The 13539-nt window shown below is 43.0% G+C and overlaps 1 protein-coding gene across 1 annotated transcript in view; it reads right to left on the bottom strand.

The window, feature by feature from the left end:
* The window catches only part of dgkab (diacylglycerol kinase, alpha b), a 59598-nt gene that overhangs the window by 10228 nt on the left and 35831 nt on the right, over positions 1 to 13539 (bottom strand). Inside the window, exons 16-21 of the mRNA XM_084317369.1 lie at positions 11080 to 11165; positions 10303 to 10392; positions 8155 to 8315; positions 5432 to 5496; positions 4859 to 4946; positions 328 to 508 (exon numbers count right to left, since the gene is read on the bottom strand). Coding sequence (XP_084173495.1) covers positions 328 to 508; positions 4859 to 4946; positions 5432 to 5496; positions 8155 to 8315; positions 10303 to 10392; positions 11080 to 11165 — 671 coding nt within the window. The remainder of the gene's footprint in view (positions 1 to 327; positions 509 to 4858; positions 4947 to 5431; positions 5497 to 8154; positions 8316 to 10302; positions 10393 to 11079; positions 11166 to 13539) is intronic.

Below are 13539 nucleotides of genomic sequence, written 5' to 3'. Positions count from 1 at the left end.
TTTTCTGTTGTGAAGCACTTTGAGCTGCATTCTTTGTATGAAAGGTGCTATACAAATAAAGTTTATTATTATTATTATTATTATTATTATTATTATTTTATTATTATTATTATTATTATTATTATTATTATTATTATATTATTATTATTATTATTATTATTATTATTATTATTATTATTATTATTATTATTATTCAAATGAAGATACTCACATAAAGTACAAGTAGCTTGAAATTGTACTTAAGTACAGTACTTGAGTAAAAGTACTTTCCACCACTGAGTATATGTTCATCAAATCTTCCCCAGCAGAAAGAAAAAACACATCCACCTTGTGAAATTGTCTTGAGAAGCTCAAGGTCAGTGGTGGCCTCGCACGGCTCCTCCTCTGAAACACCCTCCCTTTCGCTCTTCTTTTGTTCTCCCCACAGGTTGGAGCCGCCGTGCATGCTGGATATGTTGAGGACGGCTATCGCCTCCAGAGACTTCAGGTCCAGGGGTGTCCCACAGCACTGGAGGAGACGGACACAACATGTCAGTAGCAGCAGAATCTACAGAGACACTAATCGGGTAAATTTTTCAAAGAGAGTGCTATGTATAAAGTGGTATGTCGTCTGCATAAACGGACAGTTACACTTGGCACAACACTGAGCCGTTTTGCGGTTATTATCAGGGTATCTGCAGGTTTCAACAAGTTCAATTTAAGACTTTTAAGACGTTTTTAATAGCACTTAGAGCTAAATTGAAACGTGTTACATACAAGCTCTCACTAGACGCACCAAGCTCCTGTAGCCCTACAAAAAACGTTTTGCATAGAAAAAAACCTTTAATATATTTTAATATTATTTCTTCTCCCGACAGCCAGGCAGCCCCCCCCCCCCCCCCCCCCCCCCCCCCCCCCAACAATTGGATACCTGTGCAAATGAAATTTATGATTTTTTGAATACCTTTTAAGGCCTTTAAACTGAGAATTATGAATTGAACACTTTTAAGACTTTTTAATACCCGCAGATACCCTGATTATGTAGTTTGATGCATGTGCCATACAACAGGGGAAGGAACTAAAACTAGATATGCCATGGCATTTCAATGATGAAAAAATAATAATAGTCTATTCTTTATTTTTTCAGTGAAAGCTTGGGGTCTTATACCTTATACACTGTACTTAAATAAATAACTTATTTGTAACTTTTGTTAGCTATTTATTGAAATTATGTTTTTAAGTTGCAGGAAATAACAGCAAATGGCTTTCTTTATTGAACACACCTGCCCTGGGTCAAGCTAATCAGACCTGGGAGCAGACCTGGGATCAGCCACACCTGCCCTGGGTCAAGCTAATCAGACCTGGGAGCAGACCTGGGATCAGCCACACCTGCCCTGGGTCAAGCTAATCAGACCTGGGAGCAGGTGTGGCTGCACACCTGTTGCACATGGAAGTAATCAATGTGCACAAAATCAGCCATCCTCACACACACTGAGGAGAGCCATCGTCATGACAACATTCTATCTGCTCCTGGCTTGTTACATCTTGCCACTCTCTTCAATAAACCGCTGTCTTCACCATCTTGTCGCCTGTGTCCCTGTGCTGAAAGCCCTGCAAAAAGCCACTTGTAGTGTGGCAGGATCAACTGCTACAAATGTATTTAGCTGGCGATGGTCCAAGGACATATGCCAGACACACAAGACACAGTGGCAACAGGAACTATAGTGAGCGCACAGCAGGGCTTCTTTTACTCGATTTGAAGAGTTTTATTTGAAATTCTGGATGATATCTGCCAGTGGTGGGGAAATATGGCTATATCACTAAAGCTGAAGCGTTTTCTTCTTGGCAATAAATGCCATATTATGTCAAAATGACAGTGGGTCTACAACCACAAGATGTGTATTGTTGTGTGTATTGGGACTGAACAGGAATAATCTTAAAAGTCCCTTTCAATCTTATGTTAATTTGCCCGGCTATCAAACGTATCAAACGTAGTGGTACATATACAGCCGTGAACCAGCAATCTCCACATACGTATACATTAGTACAATGTGCATCAGTGTTAGTAGCCGGTAAAGGTAAAGGCTGAATAGCAGAGCTCAGCCTCATCTCGCTTAAAATAAGTAAATAAAGTACTTATCAACCACACTGTTACCTTAAACTAACCCTAACATTAACCCTAACTTTCTATCATCAGCTGTGTTTGTATCAGGGTGGGTCGCTTGGTCTAGTGGTGAGTGCACCCCACCACAAGCATTGTTAGTTCAACTCACAATTGTGCTTTATTTTGGGGGACTTTTGCTGATACGAAACGTAAATATATTACTTATATATATAAACATCAAACAAAAAGTTCCTAACCCCTCAGTTTGGAGATGGTACTAGGGCTCAGTCCAAATAATGCCACAACTTGCTTTTGTGGAACACCAGCTTGAAGTTGCCCTATCGCACAGACAAACGTGATCGGACAAACGTGACATACCGATTCTTGGAGCAGACACCAATTGACGACTGTAGCAGGGCCTATGCTCACAGGTGCTGCCAATCAGTTGCCAATCAGGCACCTGATTGTCAGCACCTGGGGGTACCGGAAGCTCAAAGCAAGAGTCAATAGCAACAGCAGAATAAGCTGTTGAATCGCGTCGAGGAGAGGGCAGTCATGGCGCTGACGTCGGAGAGTAATGAGTTAGCAGAGTGGATGATCGCAGCAGACGCTGCTCCTGAGTGTGGGTGTACCGACATTTTTGTTTGTTCGTGTGGAGAGGGAAGTGAGGTGACGGAGACTTCAGCCAAGAAAAAGGTGACGGATAGTGACAGTATGGAGTGTAGTGAGGGAGAGGAGAGCGGGGGAGAAGGGTGGGCAAAGGTGGAGAAGAAGAGTAGGGGAAGTGAGGGGAAGGGGAGTAAGAGGAAGAAAGAGAGGGGAGATAGCTTGAGTGGGTCAGAGGATGAGGGTAGAGGGAAGGATTTTGTAGAAGGGTTGAATGTAGTGGTGCGATTTGAGGGAGAAGACGGAGTTAGGAATATAGAGCCGAGACAGCTGTCAAGAATCATTAAAGCGCAGTTAGGAGAGGTAAGGTACAGAAAGGTGTTGGGGGATGGGAACTTGTTTATAGGATGTGTAAGTGTAGTGCAGGTAGAGAAGGCAAGGGAAATGAAGAGCATTGGCAAAGTGAATGTCTGTAGAGTAGTGATAGTAGGGGAGAAAAGGGATGGTGGGTGCAAGGGGGTGATTAGTGGAATTCCAATTAAGGTTAGTATAGAGCAGCTGTTAGGAGATTTAAGGAGTAACGAACGTAATGGGAAAGTTAAGAGTGTAGAAAGGATGAAGAGAGGTGCAGAGAAGGAGGAGACAGGGACGATAGTTATTCAGTTTGAGGGTGAGGTTAGTCCGAAAGAGGTATTTTTAGGGTATATGTCATATAGGGTTAGGGAGTTTGTGCCGAATCCGTTGAGGTGTTACAGGTGCCAGGAGTTTGGACATATAGCTAAGTCATGTAGGAAGGGGAAGAGATGTGCTAGATGTAGTGGGGAGCATGAGTATGGGGAGTGTGACCAGGGAGTGGAGCCGAGGTGTTGTAGTTGTGGTGGGAAGCATAGTGTAGCGTATTGGGGTTGTGAGGCGATGAAACGAGAGGTAGTGGTCCAGCAGGTGAGAAGGGAAGATATAGGATTTCATATGCAGAGGCAGCTAGGAAGGTAGGACAGGGAAAGCAAGGTAAGGAACAGGGGTTTAGAGAAGGGCATTTGGCAGTAAGGGTAGTGCAGGAGGATCAGGGAAAGCAAGATGGGGGACAGGGTTTTAGAAAAGGGCATCTGCCAGTAGAGGAAGTACAGGAGGAGAAAGAGAGGGTGTGTGGGGAGAAGTTGGATATAGTGGCCTTTGTGGCAAGAGTAGTGAATACAACAATGATGGTTAGCAGTAGGACAGATAGGTTAAAGTTAATAGTTAAAGCAGCAGTACAACACATGGGTATGAAGGGGTTGACATTGGAGGAAGTAGTAAGAGAGTTATGGAAGGGGGTTGTGGGTGATCAAGTAAGAGAGTTAGAGAAGGGGGGTGTGAGTGATCGAGTAGTCCAGAGTCAGGCCACAGGAGGCGAAGCGTGTCTCGCGGAGGGGGACTCAGTCAGGAGGAAGCAGCGTTAGCTGCACTCCAGGATGGTGAACGCAGAATGGACATTGTAGGAGGTAAAGGGGTCCGGAAGATGGCGGTATTGCAACGTTAAGACCGCGTCAAGCTAGAGGAGGTGGCGGTAATGCACCAAGGAGGATGTGCCAACCGCCAATAAAAATCAAAAGAAGAAGAAGAAGAAGAAGAAGAAGAAGAAGAAGAAGAAGAAGAAGAAGAAGAAGAAGAAGAAGAAGAAGAAGAAGAAGAAGAAGAAGAAGAAGAAGAAGAAGAAGAAGAAGAAGAAGAAGAAGAAGAAGAAGAAGAAGAAGAAGAAGAAGAAGAAGAAGAAGCTCTTTGGCATTGACAGAGAAGATTTGGCTAATTTTACATGGCCGCAACCCACATACTCAGCTGCGCTGCTCATCCCACAAATGCATGTTCCTTACAAATGGGGTACCATTTAAAAGGGAAATAAACAGGCTTTCCAACGGTATAAAATGTATTGCCAAGAAGCATTGTTACAACAGAGTAATAATCTACCAAACACAGATTTACGAACTCTGTTCGATGTTTATATATAAGTACTACATTGTAGCAACTCTGAGCACTTATAAATTGAATGTATTATTATTATTATTATTATTATTATTATTATTATTATTATTATTATTATTATTATTATTATTATTATTATTATTATTATTATTATTATTATTATTATTACATAGACAAACAGAAAACCTGTGGGTCTACAGTGGTATGTACCTCAATGGTGACAGAGTCCTTTAGCTTCTTGGAGGCAGAGATGGTCTCAGAAGTGGCAAACTCAAAATACCAGAGTTTATTCTTGGTTCTATGAGACAAAAGAATAAACACTGCTGTTAGGAAACGTTGCTTCTCAAGTGAATATCGTAACAAATGACGTTTCATGAGAACTACAGTACCCACTCACCTGCTATTAAACCTCCCAGGATGCTTCTCTAAAACTACAGTACCCACTCACCTGCTATTAAACCTCCCAGGATGCTTCTCTAGAACTACAGTACCTACTCACCTGCTATTAAACATGAGAACTACAGTACCCACTCACCTGCTATTAAACATGAGAACTACAGTACCCACTCACCTGCTATTAAACCTCCCAGGATGCTTCTCTAGAACTACAGTAGCCACTCACCTGCTATTAAACCTTAGAACTACAGTACCCACTCACCTGCTATTAAACCTGAGAACTACAGTACCCACATACCTGCTATTAAACCTCCAAGGATGCTTCTCTAGAACTACAGTACCCACTCACCTGCTATTAAACCTGAGAACTATACAGTACCCACTCACCTGCTATTAAACCTCCCAGGAAACTTCTCTCGCATGGAGTGGAAGCGGTGGGCGATGGAGGCGTCCTGACAAAACAAATATTATTATAATATTATATAATTATTATTAAATTATTATTATATTATTATATATAACATACATTTAATTTTCAATCTTTATTTAATCTGGAAGGATCATTGAGAGCATGCTCTCATTTACAATGAAGTTGAGAAAAACACGTAATAAATACAAAAAAAGAAAATATAGAGACAGAAATTATTCGTTTAAAAGAATTAAAAACAACTGCAGACTGAAATGGTTTGCTATTAAAGATTTAAACCGAACAATAGATACTAATCAATTGAGTTTTAAAGTGCATTGCAAAACATTCCATGTTTCTGGGGCAAGCACTCGGATTGGACATTTGCCGTTTTCACACACTGAAGTCTCTCGGACAAATAGCTCTTAAACCATTTGCAGGCAAATGTGTCAAAAGCAACATTCATTAACCTTTTCAATAGAAGAGAGTGACAACTGTGTCTACAAAAAGGATGGCACAATGCTTTTTTTATCTACTTTTTCTCCCATTTTCTATTTTTCTCCCATCCCAATTTCGTATTGTCCAATTCTACCCTCCCCTGTCTCGAACGCTGTTAGGCCATGCCTCCCACTGGCCGGCTGCAATGTGGACGAAGCCTTGCATCACGTGTCCCCTCCGGTACTCGAGGAGGCAGCCGTCGCATCTTTTCACCTGAACAGCGCGATCTCTCAGTGGCGAGGGTCTGCGTAGGAGGGACATGCCGCACCTGTTGCTTCCTGATTCTGCTGCGCAGGCGCACCAACTGACCTGTAGGAGTCGCTGTCCACAACATCCGATCCCCACCCACCAGCTTCCCACCCCTAACACTGCCAATTGTGTTAGTATGAACGACCAGCCAAACTGGTAGCAATGCCGAGAGCTGGGCTCGAACTCAGCATCTCCTGCATTAGTGGCGAGCGCCTTGCCCACTGCGCCACTTAGCCGCCACAATGCTTTCTTTTGTCAAGGTTGGATAGTATATAATTTACAGTAGTGGCTGTGATAGTGTTTTGATGTTTTGTTATAAAACCAGATTGATGTGGGCTTAATACACAGTAATCTGATAGAAAAGCTTTGAGTTGATCGTTTACCAGTGATTCCAGGATTTTTGCTAGACAGCATAGCTTGTATATTGGTCGGTATTAGATTAGTTCTATCTCCACTTGTATGTAATGGGAGAACATGAGTTATTTTCCATGGATGGATTGAATTTATAGAGCAGCTTTTATCCAAAGCACTTTACAATTTATTTCACCTCACATTCACCCATTCACTCACACATTCACACACCGACAGCGGAGGCGACCATGCAAGGTGCCGACCGGCTCATCGGGAGCAGTTAGGGGTTAAGTGTCTTGCCTAAGGACACTTCGACACGCTGCCAGGAGGAGCTGGAATCGAACCGGGAACCCTCCTGAGCCACTGTATGATTATCTCTTACTTAACATACAGTACATAATACATCCATACATCCAGGTAATCAAAGATGGAATTCAAAGAAATCCTTTTGAAAAACGTCCACCTGTAGCTGCGAAGAAGCTGGTCGCTATGTGCTGGAACCCCCCCCATTCTCTTGCTCTCAGAGCACTTTGATGTATTGTGTATTTGGAGCTTTCGACAGCTCACGTACACGGAGTGAAGGAGGCATCAATTATAACATGGAATAATCTGGTGGTACAGTTGAAATCCACTGTGAGTTGAGATAAGATAGTGATGTAGCTTGGACCTCGGGGGGGGGGGGGGTTCTCAGTGGGTTCTTCTTTTTCTTCTCTACTTATGTGAATCTTTATTATATATTTTCTATTATAATAAATGTTTTCGTTTTCATAAAAGTTAACTTTATTTATTAATTATTCTTATTATAATTTTTGCATTTTTGCATTTATTGCTTTTTCATGGTCAGACATGACCGACATAGGAGGAGAGGATGAACGGGAGAAGAGTGGGGAAGACATGCGACAAATGTCACCGGGAGTGGGAGGCGAACCCGGGACGGCCGCGTAGCTGTGCGAGGCACTATGCGGTGCGCCACGAGGGCGCCCTGAACTTTATTTTTTTTTATAATATTGCCGCAATAAATAATAAAAAAAAATGCCTTTTTACCTTTTTTTCCCCATCTCCACAATTTTGTTGTTATGCCAATTCCCCCGCTGGTCGTCGTGCCGCCCTACTGTCGGTCTGGGAGGAAGTACCAGCCCCTTCTCTTCACCTGACAGCTAGTAGTTTCACTGGGAGAGTGTAACACGCACGGAGATTCACGCCATCTCCCCAGAGCCCCTCCCTGCTGAACAGTCACCCAGACCGACCAGTAGGAGTCGCTGTTGCAATGACCAGGATTCATTGCGAACATTGCCGGTTGTGTATGTAGGGACTGACTTCGCATATAGACTAGGCATTTACAGCTGTTCCAATGTAAATGTACCTTCTTCCATGCGCGCTTCCTCAAGCTCTGAAGTCGGACTCTCTTGCCAGGCCACGCGCGCAATCTCACACGGAACCCGCGCGTGACTTCGTGCGCGTCTGGTCTGCCTGCGGCGTGACGCCACTCACCCCACCTGTAACCATGACGCCGCTCACCCCACCTGTAACTAACCATGACGCCGCTCACCCCACCTGTAACCCTGACGCCACTCACCCCACGTGTAACCCTGACGTCGTGACTCACCACTCCGATGGAGAAGTAGTTGTTGATGATCTCGTAGGGAACGGGGTCTCCTGGTTCCTGAGGGTTCTCAGGGATAACCTCAATGCTCCAGCGGTCCAGAGCTAGCGGAACGCCACCTTCAATCTCCTTCAGGATCTCTCTCAGATCTGACCCGTCGTACCCTACCAACAGACACAGAGGGAGCATAGATCAACAGGGGCAGAGTAGGCTATCTAGGTCCTTCCTGGGTACAGCCAAGGAAACTAAAAAAGAAGGAAGGGCCATTATGTTATTGTGTAGCATGTGAACGTATACACTGGTGCCAAACCCATATAACTCTGTATGATAGCATGTACAATAATTAGGGATGCTCGATATTGGCTTTTTTACCGATACCGATATACCGATATTGTCCAACTCTTAATTTCCGATACCGATATCAACCGATACCGATATATGCAGGGTTTCCCCCCCAAAAACGGAATAATTTCAGGTAATTAACATTACATATCTCTTGTCGTGTAATTAACACAACATTATGCATACTTTTGACAACAAATAAAATCAGAATTTGTTCTTACTTGCTTGCCTGGCTAAATAAAGTTTATAGGAATGTAAAAAAAAAAATCATAATAAATAAAAATAAAAGAAATTTGGAAAACCGATAGATATTTTCCGATATCACATTTTAATGCCAATATCGGTAGGCCGATAATATCGGATATCCCTAACAATAATACTATATATATACCGTATATATATATATTTATTCTTACTGTATATATATCTATCCACATCTGTCTGTACATACCTGCATATAATAATTTTTACATATCTGTAGATACTATATCTTTATATGTACATATTCCATACCTACTCTTACTAGTTACGCTACTGGCCAGTATATGACTTATTACCATAGTGTCTTTATACCTGTATCACTATACATATTAATACTACAACTATGTACAATCAGTAGTACTAATCTATATATGTTATACCCAGTTTAATCACCTGTACATTGTATATTACTATTGCACTTTACTGTTACATTTTCACTCTGGTTGGATGCCAAACTTATTTCCGTTGTACTGTACTTTGAATCTAATCTAAATTTGAATCTAATCTAATCTAATTTGAAAGCTCTGGACGTAGTTAGCATAGTGGTGAATGGACAGAACACTCCTTCATCTCTCCTCTCTCAGTGTAACAGGTTATTAATCTGGGTGATGGAATCTCAGTGTAACAGGTTATTAATCTTGGTGATGGAATCTCAGTGTAACTGGTTAATAATCTGGATGATGGAATCTCAGTGTAACAGGTTATTAATCTGGGTAATAGAGGCACCGACATGTTGTGTTGTTATTTAGCTAATGTTTCAAGTGTTATCAAGGTACATTTCGTTTGATGTGTATGTTAATTCAATAATGGATTTGCATGCAAGTTAAGTTAATGTGCTAGATTTAAATTAAATTAACCCTGAGCCCCTTAGCTAAAGTTATGTAATGTAATATTTTAGCTACAGTTGAGTTTTTGATCAACCAAATGGGATTACAGCCCAGCCTAGGTGTTGATTTTATCACAACAGATCATTGGTCATTGTTAAACGTTTTTCTAAAAGTTTCTGATAAACATGTATGCCTTTGTTGTTTCATAGCTGTGGGTTAGTTTATAGCCATCTAACTTGTAGACGTTTAATTTGAAGAGCCTACGTGATATTCCCATAATATTAGTTATTATTAGCCCTGTCAATCGGTAAGCAGCCTCCTAAAACTGCTGCAGTTATGACAGACGAAAACATTTATTATAATTAAAAAATATATAATAAAGATTTACATAAGTAGAGAAGAAAAAGTAGAATGCACTAACAACCCCTCCCCCTGAGGTCCAAGCTACCACCACTCATCATGAGCTCTGTAAAGTAGGCCTATAATCTGTATAATATAACATAGACCCTCATCTGCACATTGTTTATTTTTCTCATATATTTATATTCAGATAAAATTTTCTTGCCTATATTTAATGTCTTTCTACTATTTCCCTGCCCATACCTGTACCTCCCCTCCCCCCTCCCCCATGCTGCTATGACGCCTGGATTTCCCCAAGGGGATCACTAGATATCTTCTGTTATCTGGTCATCAGTGCGTTCAGTGATGCTGAGTGCAGTACCTCCTCCCCAGCGCAGGCAGCGGGCCAGGTCGTTACCCGTCCCCAGGGGCAGGATGGCCACGGGAGGGGGCACCGGGAGGTCCGCTTTATCTGAAATCACAACCGCAGCGTTTAGCCTCTGGAATAAGAAGAGGCTTGTGAACGAACGCCTGTTCAGCTACTGCTCATTCGTTTGTCCGTTCATTTGTTTGTTCGTTCGTTCGGTCATTCATTCGTTCATTCAATGTTCATTCATTCATTCAATTTTCATTCATTAATTTCAACTCCAAAATTCATTGAGGACAAGCCCTCATTTCCAATGACGTTGAACATACAAACATAATAATAAATACATGATAAATACAATAAAATATACAATAAACAATACAATATACAATAAGTGCAATCATAATACAAATGTGTACAATCAATTAAAACAATTACAGATCATGGTGGAATGGTTGGTGATCAAGGATTTAAACTGACCAAAGGAGACCAAAGTATTACGTTTTAGAGTTTGCTGTATGGTGTTCCACGTGTCAGGAGCACAGAATCTAAAAGCAGACTTCCCCAGTTCAGTACAAACTCTGGGTGATTTATGTGTGTGAGCCAATCACTGAATTCTGTAACGTAAGGTCCAGACGTCCACTCCAACAGAGAAGCGAGATAAATTGGGCATAATCTCCAATTATGGCTGAGAGCTCTCGCCTCTCTGCCAGCGAGGACCATCCAACCCTATTATGCAGGACATCATGGTGAGTACTACTAATGCAACCAAGAGCAACAACAACAACATACCAATAGCGTCCAGAATCCACCCGACGGTGCCGTCTCCTCCGCAGACCAGGATCCTGTAGTTTTGGACGTTGCGGAAGAACTGTAGTCTACAGTAAAGAAAAAAGGAAAATAAATGTATAATTATTTTAGGAGCTGTACAGTAAGTGGTATTTTTTGTTGTTAAAATAAGTGGTCTACATGTTAAAATAATAGCTCTCCACTCTGACAGCCATCACTGATATAGAGTGTTTGGTCAGTAACATGGGTCTCCCAGTCCCTCCTGCAGTAAACACAAAATAAATGTTCTGGTATCCTGTTCCCACTTTATCCAATCAGGAGAGAGAACTCCACACTGCAAACATTTTCTGACAAAAATAAGAATTAAAAACAAATATGTGCTTGAAACAAGTAAAATAATCTGGCTTGGGAAGAATTCTTGAAATAAGTAAAAAATATATCTAGGGTTTTCTCTCCTGATTGGATGAAGTGGGAAGGGATACCAGGAAATGTAACCCATGTTACTGACCAAACACTCTATATCAGTGATGGCTGTCGGAATGTAGAGCTATTTAACACTTATAACTAAATAATACCACTTAATGCTGTTAACCCTTTCACTACCACACTACAGAAGGTTACGGTCTGTAGTGTGGTAGTGAAAGGTTAACCTTCTGTAGTGTGGTAGTGAAAGGTTAACTGTCTGTAGTGTGGTAGTGAAAGGTTAACCTTCTGTAGTGTGGTAGTGAAAGGTTAACCTTCTGTAGTGTGGTAGTGAAAGGGTTAACCTTATGTAGTGTGGTAGTGAAAGGGTTAACCTTATGTAGTGTGGTAGTGAAAGGTTAACCTTCTGTAGTGTGGTAGTGAAAGGTTAACCTTCTGTAGTGTGGTAGTGAAAGGTTAATCTTCTGTAGTGTGGTAGTGAAAGGTTAACCTTCTGTAGTGTGGTAGTGAAAGGTTAATCTTCTGTAGTGTGGTAGTGAAAGGGTTAACCTTCTGTAGTGTGGTTGTGAAAGGTTAACCTTCTTTAGTGTGGTCGTGAAATGTTAACCTTCTGTAGTGTGGTAGTGAAAGGGTTAACCTTATGTAGCGTGGTAGTGAAAGGGTTAACCAAAAGGTTAACCTTCTGTAGTGTGGTAGTGAACGGTTAACCTTCTGTAGTGTGGTAGTGAAAGGTTAACGTGTCTGTAGTGTGGTAGTGAAAGGTTAACGGAGGGTTATGTATATAACCCAGTTCTATGAGTTATGGTGCGCTCAGCACCTGTCTGCACTGTACTTCACTTCGTGCACGAGCACTGAATAAAAAATTCCACCATGTACCTTTACATCCCAACATCCGTCTGACCACACCCCCTTCCGCTTACCTTCATAAGCAGGTGTGTGGTCACCTACTCGCCTCCTTCCCAAACTTTCACCACAAGGCGAGATCAAGGGCCGCAGCGGCGTCCAGGTGCTGAGCGCACCATAACTCATAGAACTGGGTTATATACATAACCCTCCATTCTATGTTGTTTATGGCTTGCTCAGCACCTGTCTGCAACATAGCCCGACAAATGTACCCCGCTGAGGCCCCCCACAACCATCAGACCGGGGAGGACCGAGCCCCCCCGACCCTCCCTAATGGAGGATACCCCCCCTATTGGAGGTTCACGGGAGGGCGACGGATCCGACCGTGCGAAGAGGCACTCAAGCAACCCAACGCACAGGGTGAGCAGACCGTGGCTTGACCCCACGACTACACACACGCACAACCCGCATGCCACCCGGGAACGAACGAAGGAACAACCTCGTTACTGCCCCCAAAATCACGGGGTCAAGAGCAAACCCAACCCCGTGGCAAGGCCGTAGCAGCGGAGCGCGAAGGAAGACCCAGACCCACTGAAGGGACTGGATCCCCTGGAAAAGGGGGCCCGGAGAGGTCAATGATGCCAGGCATCAAGACCCCACCAGGTGGTCACCTAGTGACACCGCCCCCCACATCGCCAGCGTATTCGGATAAGGCCCCTCCAAGAGCGGGCCCTTTCCCCCCAATAGCACACCGCCTGGCATACTGACCCTGCAACACAGGCAGTCAGCATGGCCGTAAACACTCAAAGGTTAACCAACGGAAGCAGGTAGCGTACCGGGGAAACCAGGCAACAGGCTGTAACCTGAGCCTGGAGCACTGCGGACGAGACAGGCGCCAAAGGAGTCAGCTGAAACAGCCCTCCCGGCGGAAGGGGCGGATGCTGGCGTTGTTGACCACCATGACGAAGCCTCCATAAATAAAAAAAACACCCAGAGGAGTCAAGGCAGAGAAGGCTGACATGATTGGCAGACGCCATGAACGTGCAGGGGCACACTCAACCGGACAACCCGGGAGTTGACACTGCTCCAACACACTAGGGAATAAACCACCCTGTCGTTACCATATGCGGTGGTTGTTCCTATAACCCCTCAAGAAAAAAGGGTTATCCCAGGTCTACGGTATCAACAAAACTTTAC

The sequence above is a fragment of the Notolepis coatsorum genome (genome assembly GCF_963971535.1).
Source record: "Notolepis coatsorum genome assembly, chromosome: 6".
NCBI lineage: Eukaryota > Metazoa > Chordata > Actinopteri > Aulopiformes > Paralepididae > Notolepis > Notolepis coatsorum.
This window is presented reverse-complemented; position numbering and strand designations above follow the sequence as displayed.